The sequence below is a fragment of the Anomaloglossus baeobatrachus genome, chromosome 8 (assembly GCF_048569485.1).
Source record: "Anomaloglossus baeobatrachus isolate aAnoBae1 chromosome 8, aAnoBae1.hap1, whole genome shotgun sequence".
NCBI lineage: Eukaryota > Metazoa > Chordata > Amphibia > Anura > Aromobatidae > Anomaloglossus > Anomaloglossus baeobatrachus.
The window spans coordinates 154,952,912-154,966,927 of NC_134360.1; the positions used below are offsets into that span (position 1 = coordinate 154,952,912).

The window sequence follows — 14,016 nt, forward strand, 5'->3', positions numbered from 1 at the left end:
GAGTGTGAGTCTGAGTGTGAGTCTGAGTGTGAGTCTGAGTGTGAGTCTGAGTGTGAGTCTGAGTGTGAGTCTGAGTGTGAGTCTGAGTCTGAGTCTGAGTCTGAGTGTGAGTGTGAGTCTGAGTGTGAGTCTGAGTGTGAGTCTGAGTCTGAGTGTGAGTGTGAGTGTGAGTGTGAGTCTGAGTGTGAGTGTGAGTCTGAGTGTGAGTCTGAGTGTGAGTCTGAGTGTGAGTGTGCGTGTGAGTGTGCGTGTGAGTGTGCGTGTGAGTCTGAGTGTGAGTCTGAGTCTGAGTGTGAGTCTGAGTGTGAGTCTGAGTGTGAGTGTGAGTCTGAGTGTGAGTCTGAGTGTGAGTCTGAGTGTGAGTCTGAGTGTGCGTGTGAGTCTGAGTGTGAGTGTGAGTGTGAGTCTGAGTGTGAGTGTGCGTGTGAGTCTGAGTGTGAGTGTGAGTGTGAGTCTGAGTGTGAGTGTGAGTGTGAGTCTGAGTGTGAGTCTGAGTGTGAGTCTGAGTGTGAGTGTGAGTGTGAGTCTGAGTGTGAGTCTGAGTCTGAGTGTGAGTCTGAGTGTGAGTCTGAGTGTGAGTCTGAGTCTGAGTCTGAGTCTGAGTCTGAGTGTGAGTGTGAGTGTGAGTCTGAGTGTGAGTCTGAGTGTGAGTCTGAGTCTGAGTGTGAGTCTGAGTGTGAGTCTGAGTGTGAGTCTGAGTCTGAGTCTGAGTCTGAGTCTGAGTCTGAGTCTGAGTGTGAGTCTGAGTCTGAGTCTGAGTCTGAGTCTGAGTCTGAGTCTGAGTCTGAGTGTGAGTCTGAGTGTGAGTCTGAGTCTGAGTCTGAGTCTGAGTCTGAGTGTGATTGTGATTGTGAGTCTGAGTCTGAGTCTGAGTCTGAGTGTGATTGTGATTGTGAGTCTGAGTCTGAGTCTGAGTCTGAGTGTGAGTCTGAGTGTGAGTCTGAGTGTGAGTCTGAGTGTGAGTGTGCGTGTGAGTGTGCGTGTGAGTCTGAGTGTGAGTCTGAGTCTGAGTGTGAGTCTGAGTGTGAGTCTGAGTGTGAGTGTGAGTCTGAGTGTGAGTCTGAGTGTGAGTGTGAGTGTGAGTCTGAGTGTGAGTCTGAGTGTGAGTCTGAGTCTGAGTGTGAGTCTGAGTGTGAGTCTGAGTCTGAGTCTGAGTCTGAGTGTGAGTGTGAGTCTGAGTCTGAGTCTGAGTGTGAGTGTGAGTGTGAGTCTGAGTCTGAGTCTGAGTCTGAGTGTGAGTCTGAGTGTGAGTCTGAGTCTGAGTCTGAGTCTGAGTCTGAGTCTGAGTGTGAGTCTGAGTGTGAGTCTGAGTCTGAGTGTGATTGTGAGTCTGAGTCTGAGTCTGAGTGTGAGTGTGAGTCTGAGTCTGAGTCTGAGTGTGAGTCTGAGTCTGAGTCTGAGTGTGAGTCTGAGTCTGAGTCTGAGTCTGAGTCTGAGTGTGAGTGTGAGTGTGAGTCTGAGTCTGAGTCTGAGTCTGAGTCTGAGTGTGAGTCTGAGTGTGAGTCTGAGTCTGAGTCTGAGTGTGATTGTGAGTCTGAGTCTGAGTCTGAGTGTGAGTGTGAGTCTGAGTCTGAGTCTGAGTGTGAGTCTGAGTCTGAGTCTGAGTGTGAGTCTGAGTCTGAGTCTGAGTGTGAGTCTGAGTGTGAGTCTGAGTCTGAGTCTGAGTGTGATTGTGAGTCTGAGTCTGAGTGTGATTGTGAGTCTGAGTCTGAGTCTGAGTGTGAGTGTGAGTCTGAGTCTGAGTGTGATTGTGATTGTGATTGTGAGTGTGCGTGTGAGTCTGAGTGTGAGTCTGAGTGTGCGTGTGAGTCTGAGTGTGAGTCTGAGTGTGAGTCTGAGTGTGAGTCTGAGTGTGAGTGTGAGTCTGAGTGTGAGTCTGAGTGTGAGTCTGAGTGTGAGTCTGAGTGTGCGTGTGAGTCTGAGTGTGAGTGTGAGTCTGAGTGTGAGTCTGAGTGTGAGTGTGAGTCTGAGTGTGAGTCTGAGTGTGAGTCTGAGTCTGAGTGTGAGTCTGAGTGTGAGTCTGAGTCTGAGTGTGAGTCTGAGTGTGAGTCTGAGTGTGAGTCTGAGTGTGAGTCTGAGTGTGAGTGTGAGTCTGAGTGTGAGTGTGCGTGTGAGTGTGCGTGTGAGTCTGAGTGTGAGTGTGAGTCTGAGTGTGAGTCTGAGTGTGAGTCTGAGTGTGAGTCTGAGTGTGAGTGTGCGTGTGAGTCTGAGTGTGAGTGTGAGTCTGAGTGTGCGTGTGAGTCTGAGTGTGAGTGTGAGTCTGAGTGTGAGTCTGAGTCTGAGTGTGAGTGTGAGTCTGAGTGTGAGTCTGAGTGTGAGTGTGCGTGTGAGTCTGAGTGTGAGTCTGAGTCTGAGTCTGAGTGTGAGTCTGAGTGTGAGTCTGAGTGTGAGTCTGAGTGTGAGTCTGAGTGTGAGTCTGAGTGTGAGTGTGAGTGTGCGTGTGAGTGTGCGTGTGAGTCTGAGTGTGAGTGTGAGTCTGAGTGTGAGTCTGAGTGTGAGTGTGTGTATGAGTCTGAGTGTGAGTGTGAGTCTGAGTGTGAGTGTGCGTGTGAGTCTGAGTGTGCGTGTGAGTCTGAGTGTGAGTCTGAGTGTGAGTCTGAGTGTGAGTCTGAGTCTGAGTCTGAGTGTGAGTCTGAGTGTGAGTCTGAGTGTGAGTCTGAGTCTGAGTGTGAGTCTGAGTGTGAGTCTGAGTGTGAGTGTGAGTCTGAGTGTGAGTCTGAGTGTGAGTCTGAGTGTGAGTGTGAGTGTGAGTCTGAGTGTGAGTCTGAGTCTGAGTGTGAGTGTGAGTGTGAGTGTGAGTCTGAGTCTGAGTGTGAGTCTGAGTGTGAGTCTGAGTGTGAGTCTGAGTGTGAGTGTGCGTGTGAGTCTGAGTGTGAGTGTGAGTGTGAGTCTGAGTGTGCGTGTGAGTCTGAGTGTGAGTGTGAGTCTGAGTGTGAGTCTGAGTCTGAGTGTGAGTGTGAGTCTGAGTGTGAGTCTGAGTGTGCGTGTGAGTCTGAGTGTGAGTCTGAGTCTGAGTCTGAGTGTGAGTCTGAGTGTGAGTCTGAGTGTGAGTCTGAGTGTGAGTCTGAGTGTGAGTCTGAGTGTGAGTGTGAGTGTGCGTGTGAGTGTGCGTGTGAGTCTGAGTGTGCGTGTGAGTCTGAGTGTGAGTCTGAGTGTGAGTCTGAGTGTGAGTGTGTGTATGAGTCTGAGTGTGAGTGTGAGTCTGAGTGTGAGTGTGCGTGTGAGTCTGAGTGTGCGTGTGAGTCTGAGTGTGAGTCTGAGTGTGAGTCTGAGTGTGAGTCTGAGTGTGAGTCTGAGTCTGAGTGTGAGTCTGAGTGTGAGTCTGAGTGTGAGTGTGAGTCTGAGTGTGAGTCTGAGTGTGAGTCTGAGTGTGAGTCTGAGTCTGAGTGTGAGTGTGAGTGTGAGTCTGAGTGTGAGTCTGAGTCTGAGTGTGAGTGTGAGTGTGAGTCTGAGTGTGAGTGTGAGTCTGAGTGTGAGTCTGAGTGTGAGTCTGAGTGTGAGTCTGAGTGTGAGTGTGCGTGTGAGTGTGCGTGTGAGTCTGAGTGTGAGTCTGAGTCTGAGTGTGAGTCTGAGTGTGAGTCTGAGTGTGAGTGTGAGTCTGAGTGTGAGTCTGAGTGTGAGTGTGTGTATGAGTCTGAGTGTGAGTGTGAGTCTGAGTGTGAGTGTGCGTGTGAGTCTGAGTGTGCGTGTGAGTCTGAGTGTGAGTCTGAGTGTGAGTCTGAGTGTGAGTCTGAGTCTGAGTGTGAGTCTGAGTGTGAGTCTGAGTCTGAGTGTGAGTCTGAGTGTGAGTCTGAGTCTGAGTGTGAGTCTGAGTGTGAGTCTGAGTGTGAGTCTGAGTGTGAGTCTGAGTGTGAGTCTGAGTGTGAGTCTGAGTGTGAGTGTGCGTGTGAGTGTGCGTGTGAGTCTGAGTGTGAGTCTGAGTCTGAGTGTGAGTCTGAGTGTGAGTCTGAGTGTGAGTGTGAGTCTGAGTGTGAGTCTGAGTGTGAGTGTGAGTGTGCGTGTGAGTCTGAGTGTGAGTCTGAGTGTGAGTCTGAGTGTGAGTGTGAGTCTGAGTGTGAGTCTGAGTGTGAGTGTGAGTGTGAGTCTGAGTGTGAGTCTGAGTGTGAGTCTGAGTCTGAGTGTGAGTCTGAGTGTGAGTCTGAGTGTGAGTCTGAGTGTGAGTGTGCGTAAATGTCTGAGTGTGAGTGTGAGTCTGAGTGTGAGTGTGCATGTGAGTCTGAGTGTGAGTGGCGGCCAATCCGTGTGGGGGGAGGAGCCGAGGCGAGGCGAGCGGCCACCGTGCGGGGGGGCGGGGCCATGGCGAGCCCAGCGGCCAATCAGCTTTGTGTCACCGTAAGGACATGTCACCGTAAGGACACAATTTTGGAGCATGACAGACAGACAGACAGACAGACAGAATAAGGCAATTATATATATAGATGGTGTAAATGGAACAGGGGTGGACAATCTGTGGCTCAGGTGCCACATCTGTCCCACTATTCCCTTCTGTGTGGCCCCCAAACATCTGGTGACAGAAATGCTTGCTTGTGTGTAGCTATTTGCTGTGTATGTGTCACCAATATATTATAGGAAAATGGGGTCACCATACCCGTATTTGTTACTGCAGAAAGATGTATACAAGTTTTACAAGTGTCCATCTATGCATGTGGTTATTCCTATTGTAGTGCATGGCATTTCAATTTACAGTTGGGGAGTCACAGTCATGCATGGCCATCCCCTGTCCTAAGTGACAACTGTGGGTAAAGGGGAACCATATTCCCATAGGTATAGGTTCCACTTTCTGTTCTATCAGACATTTATGGTAAACTAGAAGGTGGCCCGATTCTACGCATCGGGTATTCTAGAATTTACGTATTGTGTAGTTCATGTATGATTTTTGTTATATATATATATATATATATATATATATAGATGTTGTTGTGTGTAGTTACCAAGTGTTTGTGTAGGGGCTGTACATGTTCTGGGTGTTGTCTGGGTGTGACGGGGGGTGAGAGCGGTGTTGTATGTGTGTTGCGTGTGTTGCGTTGTTTGTGGATCGCTGTGTGTCTGTAGCGTTGTGTGTGTGTTGCGCGGTTTGTGTGTGTGTGGTGTGTTTTGGGGGGAGGTATGTTTTGTGCAATGTGTGTGTTGTGCGGTATGTGCATATATTTGTGTGTGACGCGGTGTTTGTGTGTTGGGTGTTGTGTGTGTGCAGCGTTGTCTGTGTGTGTGGGTGTCTGTGTAGGGCAGTTGTTTGTGGTTCCCAGTGTGTGTGTGTGTGGTGTGTGGTGTGTTGTGCAGTGCGCGCGCGCGTGTGTGTGTGTGTGTGTATGTTGGGGGGAGGTGCGCACTCCCAAACGTGCTCCATCCCCCATGCAGCGCACTCCCCATTGTGCTCCATCCCCCATGCAGCGCACTCCCCATCGTGCTCCATCCCCTATGCTGCGCACCCCCCATCGTGCTCCATCTCCCATGCTGCGCACTCCCAAACGTGCTCCATCCGCCATGCTGCGCACTCCCAAACGTGCTCCATCCACCATGCTGCGCACTCCCAAACGTGCTCCATCCGCCATACTCCGCACTCCCCATCGTGCTCCATCCCCGATGCTGCGCACCCCCCCATCATGCTCCATCCCCGATGCTGCGCACCCCCCCATCGTGCTCCATCCCCCATGCTGCACCAGCATCAGCCTCTCTGCCCCCAGCATCAGCTTCTCTGCCCCCAGCATCAGCCTCTCTCCTCCCAGCATCAGCCTCTCTCCTCCCAGCATCAGCCTCTCTCATCCTAGCATCAGCCTCTCTCCTCCCAGCATCAGCCTCTCCTCTCTGTCCCCAGCATCAGCCTCTCTCCTCCCAGCCTTCCCCAGCATCAGCCTCTCTCCTCCCAGCCTCCCTCCTCCCACCCTCCCCCAGCATCAGCCTCCCTCTCCCAGCCTCCCCCAGCATCAGCCTCCCCCAGCATCAGCCTCTCTTCTCTCAGCCTACCTCTCCCAGCCTCCCTCCTCCCAGCCTCCCTCAGCATCAGCCTCCCTCTCCCAGCCTCCCCAAGCATCATCCTCCACCAGCATCAGCCTCTCTCCTTCCAGCCTCCCCCAGCATCAGCCTCCGCCAGCATCAGCCTCTCTCCTTCCAGCCTCCTCCAGAATCAGCCTCCCTCTCCCAGCTTTCCCCAGGATCAGCCTCTCTCCTCCCAGCCTCCGTCCTCCCAGCCTTCCCCAGCATCAGCTTTCCCCTCACAGCCTCCCTCAGCATCAGCCTTCCCCAGCATCAGCCTCTCTCCTCCCAGCCTCAGCCTCTCTCCTTCCAGCCTCCCCCAGCATCAGCCTCTCTCCTTCCAGCCTCCCTCAGCATCAGCCTCCCCTTCCCAGCCTTCCCCAGGATCAGCCTCTCTCCTCCCAGCCTCCTTCCTCCCAGCCTCCCCCTCCCAGCCTCCCTCAGCATCAGCCTTCCGCTCCCAGTCTCCCCCAGCATCAGCCTCCCCAAGCATCAGCCTCCACCAGCATCAGCCTCTCTCCTTCCAGCCTCCCCCAGCATCAGCCTCTCTCCTTCCAGCCTCCCTCAGCATCAGCCTCCTGTTCCCAGCCTTCCCCAGGATCAGCCTCTCTCCTCCCAGCCTCCTTCCTCCCAGCCTCCCCCTCCCAGCCTCCCTCAGCATCAGCCTTCCCCTCCCAGTCTCCCCCAGCATCAGCCTCCCCAAGCATCAGCCTCCACCAGCATCAGCCTCTCTCCTTCCAGCCTCCCCCAGCATCAGCCTCCCCAAGCATCAGCCTCCACCAGCATCAGCCTCCCTCGTCCCAGCCTCCCCCAGCATCAGCCTCCCCCTCCCAGCCTCCCCCAGCATCAGCCTCTCTCCTCCCAGCATCAGCCTCTCTCATCCCAGCATCAGCCTCTCTCCTCCCAGCATCAGCCTCTCCTCTCTGTCCCCAGCATCAGCCTCTCTCCTCCCAGCCTTCCCCAGCATCAGCCTCTCTCCTCCCAGCCTCCCCCAGCATCAGCCTCCCCCAGCATCGGCCTCTCTTCTTCCAGCCTCCCCCAGCATCAGCCTCTCTCCTTCCAGCCTCCCCCAGCATCAGCCTCCCTCTCCCAGCCTTCCACAGGATCAGCCTCTCTCCTCCCAGCCTCCGTCCTCCCAGCCTTCCCCAGCATCAGCTTTCCCCTCCCAGCCTCCCTCAGCATCAGCCTTCCCCAGCATCAGCCTCTCTCCTCCCAGCCTCAGCCTCTCTCCTTTCAGCCTCCCCCAGCATCAGCCTCTCTCCTTCCAGCCTCCCTCAGCATCAGCCTCCCCTTCCCAGCCTTCCCCAGGATCAGCCTCTCTCCTCCCAGCCTCCTTCCTCCCAGCCTCCCCCTCCCAGCCTCCTTCAGCATCAGCCTTCCCCTCCCAGTCTCCCCCAGCATCAGCCTCCCCCTCCCAGCCTTCCCCATGATCAGCCTCTCTGCTCCCAGCCTCCTCCAGCACGCCGTGCTCCTCTGCCGACACTCACACACCCGATCGCATCCACTCACACACACCCGATCGCATCCACTCACACACACCCGATCGCATCCACTCACACACACACGATCGCATCCACTCACACACACCCGATCGCATCCACTCACACACACAGACACTGACGATATCGCACATATGCGCTCACACTCAAAACATCCGGAGATACCACATGCCTCTGGCCATGTGATCCTCCGTCAGGTCCTGGAAGGTCACAACAGCACAGTATCGAGGCCGAGAAGCAAGCGATATCGCCGGATGCTGTGAGTGTGTGGATGCGATGTGAGGTGTGTGTGAGGTGTGTGTGAGGTGTGTGTGAGGGTGAGTGTGATCTGATGTGTGTGTATGTTTGTGTGTGTGCTGTTATGTGTGTGCGTGTGGATCTTCCGCCGCAGCAGGACCTTGATGCGCTTGTAACCATGCGAGCATGGTTACCAACGTATCCACACCACTCCCGTGCGAGCGGGGGCCGGGGGGGGGGAGTACAGTACTCACCTCCGTGACAGCCGTGTCGGTTTGGGGAATGCGCGGGGGAGAGAGGGGGGGGGGAGTACAGTACTCACCTCCGTGACAGCCGTGTCGGTTCGGGGAATGCGCGGGGGGAGGGAGGGGGCGGGGCCAGAGCTAGCGTGCATTGCGTGAGGGGGGCGTGGCGTGGCCGAATTGCCAATGCCTGCAGGGTGCCGGGGCGAGAGGCCAATCTGTGGGGGGGGGGCGGAGCCTGGGCGAGCGGCTGGCCAATCCGTGTGGGGGCGCAGCCTGGGCGAGCGGCCAATCCGTGTGGGGGGGCGGGGCCATGGCGAGCCCAGCGGCCAATCAGCTTTGTGTCACCGTAAGGACACAATTTTGGAGCATGACAGACAGACAGATAGACAGACAGATAGACAGACAGACAGACAGACAGACAGAATAAGGCAATTATATATATAGATAATTTTGATATGCTGGAAATATCTCCGATGGTAATAACCCTCTAACTTATATTGCGGCCCTTGGAAAATGATTCAACGTAATAATGTGGCCCTTGGAGCGGACAACGTTTTGCACCCCTGACCTAGGATAATACAATAAATTATTTTAGTGCACAATTATCATTTTTCTGTACGGATTTTGCTCTGAATAGCAGATAAAATGTGCTGCTTATCTCATTCTGTGGGTGCAGTGGACATTTTTGTAATATCTGGATAGGTCTCCGCTTCCATTTCCAGCAGTCAATCTTGTAATGTAACCATACAGCCCTAATGATCATTGCGGCCACTGTGTGCTGCTATTTAGAGTAAAGGGGGCTTTACACGATAGTGATATCGCTAGCAATTTCTAGCGATATCGAGCGTGTAAGTAACCGCCCCCGTCGCGCATGCGATTGTTTGTGATCGCTGCCGTAGCGAACATTATCGCTACGGCAGCGTCACACATACTTACCTGGTCGTCGTCGTCGCTGTGACTGCCGAACAATCCCTCCCTCAAGGGCGAGGGACGTTCGGCATCACAGCGACGTCACCGCGACGTCACTAAGCGGCTGGCCAATCAAAGCGGAGGGGCGGAGCTGAGCATGATGTAAACATCCCGCCCACCTCTTCCTTCCGCATTGGGGCCGGCGGCAGGTAAGGAGACGTTCCTCGCTCATGCGGTGTCACACACAGCGATTTGTGCTGCCGCAGGAGCAACGAACCACAACGAAAAACAACCCTTACCGATTTTTGAGTTTGGGACGACCTCTCCATGGTGAACGATTTTCACCATTTTTGAGGTCGCTTAATGTCGCAGGTATGTTTCACACGCTGCGATATCGTTAATGATGCCGGATGTGCGTCACTAACAACTTGACCCCGACGATAAAACATTAACGATATCGTAGGGTGTAAAGCCCCCTTTAGACTCGTCGCGACATTAATCTAGAAAAGATTTAGCACATTTCTGCACCATAACTATTTGACTTTAAAGATAGATGCCAGCTCCACAACAACAACAACTATATTTAGAAGTATTATTCAAGAATGTGTAAGCACATAATGGAGTCTGTTTAATCCAAAGTTATTTGACATTAACAATTAAAAGAAGTGCACCACTTCCTATCACTGTAACAGTAAATTGAGGACATAAAGAAAAACCTCACTACGTGTGGACCAAGATCAGTAGGGTATACAGAAATGCCTACTGTATGGGGAGTGTAGACTACATATGGCCAATTGTCTACTAAACTCCCCTCAAGGCATTAGCAGTGAACCCCCAGCAAGCTGAGCCAAAGACATCAAAAGGTTTAAACATATCCCCCAGCATGCTGGAGCCAAACAGTATCCATAGCATACAGACATAAGGGAAAACGATCACAAGGAACTACATACCCAAGGCTCAGGTTGATGGGGAGCTGATCCAGGGTCCACGCCCGACGTGCGTTTGGGGTACCTTTTTCAAGGGTCACCGCACGTTGTCTCTATGCCTTCGCACCCACCTTTAAATACCCAGTGAGTCCTGGTTACCCGTCATCAGGCCGCCCACCGTGCGCACACATGCATCGCGATTCGGAAATACAACAGCAAAGAAGCCGGTGGCAAGCAGCGTAACTGCATGCGTCCTGCGTCCCCAGCACAATCTATGAAGATTGTGCCTAATCCATGCCCACGTTGTGTATTAGAACGCAGCGCTTTGGCTACTGCCAAATTGCTGCGTTCTAAAAAGCAACATGTCACTTCTTTCATGCGCTTTGGATGCAGGTCCCGCTGTGTCTATGGGAGAGGCAGCATCCAGAGCACATGAAATTGGCTTTTCATTACGGACTGTTTCTGCAGCGATTTGAAGCGCATGTGTGCTGTTCAAATCGCTGCAGAAATTTCTGCAGGGACAGAACGCATTGTGGGCACATAGCCTAACAAAGATGAAGATGGAGCTTAGCAATCATTTGTGCTGCTTTGTTTAGAGCAGTAGGTGGAGAGTTCAGCTGCAGCCAGTTGTCTTACCACTACACACAGGACAAGGAGGAGAACATGGCTGAGCTCATGTAACACAGAAAAGATCTCTATATATTTATATTTTAATTGTAATATAAAACAGAGGGGGATTAACGAAAATGAGGAGGTTTAGTGAAGCTAGGATTTTGTAAATATTTTATTTTGTGCATTTTCTTGCTTAGTGTTTTCTTAAAGAAATATGTATGACACTTACCTGCCCCAAAACCAATGGGTGCAGTATATGAACTGTTGCATTCCATGTCCTTAGCCAACACAGAGAAGGAATAGGATGTCCCACAGGTTAGGTCTGACACAATACAGCTCGTATTTTCGGTATCACAGGAATACACCACGTCCTCATAGTGTTTCACGATGGCAATATAGTCCAATGCTCCTCTGCTTCCCTCCCATGATAACACGGCAGAATTGTTTTCACAGTTTATGTGCACAGCAGTATTGCTTGGTAGACAAGGGGCTGTAAAAATGACACAATCATGAGAAAACCACTCCTTTTCATTGCGATAAACTATAGAGCACACAAAGACGCAGTCTCAAACTCAATACAAGACAATAGAAGATGCATTTCATTTAGAAAATCCTGTTTTTAAATATCACTAGCTACAAACATACCACATGTATCGTAAAAGAGGACCAGACACGTGGCAGAAAATCTCACAATTTTGTCCCCAATGCATTACGATGAGCTTTTGAGCTGCAACGGGCCCATATATTGTTCTTGCACAGCTGCCCTCTTCTGTCTATGCCCACCCTGGACCAAGACAAGGGTGAAATTTCTACTTATAAGATCTACAAATCTGATAGCTGTAACAGAGTTGCAAATGTATCAATAACAGAATAGATAACCATAGAGTCAGACATTGCCTACATCCATGAGGGTATCGCCTGCTGTTTTGTGGCCTGGAGCCTACAAGGATAGATAGGACAGACAATCATCAGGAGTCATGGCAATGCTGACCTCCTGCTGGACAGTGGATTTTATTTTTACTTTGTCACTAATACTGGATTATGTTGCAGTTATGACCAACGTTCGTTACCAGTTGTATAATATTGAGCCATAGTTGGAATGTTTTGAATCCTATTTGTCACAAAATGCTCATACTCACTGTGTACGAGGGGCTGCTGATAAGTCTTTGGCTTTACCCAGAAAGAAATGAGATAGGATGATGAAACTTTACATTTATTCCACATACTCTCCACTGATGTCAACACACTTCTTACACTGGTATTCCAAGTTCTGTAAGCTTAGCAAAAAGAAGGATTTAGGTTGTGCCTCAAGCCAGGCATCCATAGCAGCCACGGCATCAGCAATGGTGTGAAATTTAGTACCCTTGAGGTGTTTCTTCGGATTTGGAAACAGATGATAGTCGAAGGGACGTAGATCTGGTGAATAAGGTGGGTGGTCAAACAGCTGGAAGCCCAGCTCTGCCAGTTTTGCTATGGTCTCTTGTACATTGTGAGCAGAGGCGTTGTCTTGCAGGAACAAGATTCCTTTGGACAGCTTGCCGCGCCTTTTGGCCTTCAGAGCTGCCTTCAACTGGTCCAAAAGTTCAATGTAATACCTTGTATTGATGGTTGAACCCTTTTGAAGGTAGTCCACAAGCAGCACGCCCTCCTTCTCAGAGAACACAGATGCCATCACCTTAGTGGCTGGTTTTTGCACTCTAAACTTCTTTGGACGAGGGGAACCACTGTGCCTCCACTCTTTTGACTGTTCATTGTTTTCAGGGTCATACAAGTAAATCCAGGTCTCATCCATAGTGACCAGTCAATCCAGAAAGTTTTTATCAGTCTGGAAATGTTGACAAATGGATCGGGAAGTTTTCGCTCACATGTTTCTCTGATCTGTTGTCAAACATTTGGGGATCCACTTTGCAGATAGCTTCCTCATGCCCAAATGTTCATGTATAATGGCACAAACACGTTCATGGGATATCCCCATGATGTCTGCTATTGCTTTAGCTGAAATTCATCTATTCTCCAGTATGAGGTTGTGCACAGCATCGACGATCTCTGGAACAACCACACTCAGTTGTCCAGGACGTTCCTCATCATTGGTGCTGAAGTGGCTCGTTTTAAATTTGGCAACCCAGTTCTTAACTGTGGAATAAGAAGGGCATTGATCGCTCAATGTCTGTGACATATCACCATGAATATCCTTCACAGACTTTCCTTCCAGAAACAAGAATTTTATCACTCCTCTGCTCTCAGTTGCTGAGAATATTGCATTAGACTCCGCCATTTTGTTTTCCCGCGTGCGTAGAACACTGTTGCCATAAACAACAAACACAAAATTTTGCAAACATATATTAGACACATAAGGTTTTCATGTAATGTAACATTTGTTACCATAGAAACAAAAAAAAATTACAAAGCCAAAGACTTATTAGCAGCCCCTCATAGTAGGACATATAAGTTATATGAGAGTCCCCTTACTTTAAAACATATTGGGGCTGTTTCATCAACGCTTTTATGCTAGAAAACTGTCATAAAAGCATTCAAAAGTGAAAACCTTTTTGCGTAAGCGGGAGTTGAGCAAATCTTTGGGACTTTTGTTGTTTTATTTCCACCATTTCTTCGGAGCTGAGGTGGAGTTGAGATGGGTAGTGGGCAGGGTCACGTCTGTCCATCAAATTCATGAAAACTGCAGATGCTTTGTGTGCCAGAAATGCTACTTCAATCTCCGACCACAGTATTATTCCTGGTGCAGACATAGAGGCACAAATACTTTGAAAAGGAGCCAAATTAATTAACTGGTGTGTGCCTCTTAATGAATTTGGCGACTTTTTGTCACACCCCAGGGCCTGGTTTCACTAAGTTTCGGAAGTGTCACGGGTGTAATAGCCGGGGCCTGGTTCAATGATCCTGGGGGGGGGGGTTGCTTTTAAAAGGGGTTATATACTGGGATTATAATAAACTTTTTTGTCGTGATGCCACTTGCGGGTTGCGGCTATATGAATGGAGCCGCCGCTGCACAGTCTCTCACTGCTGGGGCTGATGTTAATGGCAGCCTATATGTTGTGGCCCTCCAAAAGTCGGGCTAGGCCCCATGGGATAAATGATGGTGTTTGATGTTTAAGTTCATTAACAGTGCCAGAGCGTGGAAAGAAGATAGGCCACACAAGGGATTGCAATGTAACTGGTTCTTTACTCACGATGGTGATGCTTGCAACCTGATGGAGGCTGGTCCTCACCACTGGTCCCCTTAATTCCAGTGCCGGTGTGGTGGCCTGGTGGCTTACTTCCCCTGCACCCGTCTTTGGTTGGTGGGTCCCCGTGGCTTGGAGCCTCTGGTCTTTTGCCTCTGGTCCGTATGGCAGGCAGTTTGAACCCTGTCGTATCGGTCTTCAGTTCCCGGTCCATTGGTTCTCCCGTCACTGCTGTGTCCCGGACTCTATGGTCGGTGAGGTCCTGGATGGTCCCCTCACCGTGCAGATTTTATAAGGTCTGCCTGGATCGTTTTCCTGACCTAGGGCTCTGCACCCTGCCGGTGCTATGGTTCCAAGAGTACTCCACCATACTACTTCGGCAACCACACGCCTGAGCCTGACAGGTCACTGTTACACTCTCCTGTCAGTATCG

General features: G+C 50.9%; 1 protein-coding gene across 1 annotated transcript in view; it reads right to left on the minus strand.

Annotated features, from left to right (window-relative positions):
- LOC142249313 (fibronectin type III domain-containing protein 7-like) overlaps nucleotides 1-14,016 on the minus strand; it is a 65,842-nt gene that overhangs the window by 21,118 nt on the left and 30,708 nt on the right. Inside the window, exon 10 of the mRNA XM_075320946.1 lies at nucleotides 10,631-10,891. Within this exon, the coding sequence (XP_075177061.1) occupies nucleotides 10,631-10,891 (261 nt within the window). The remainder of the gene's footprint in view (nucleotides 1-10,630; nucleotides 10,892-14,016) is intronic.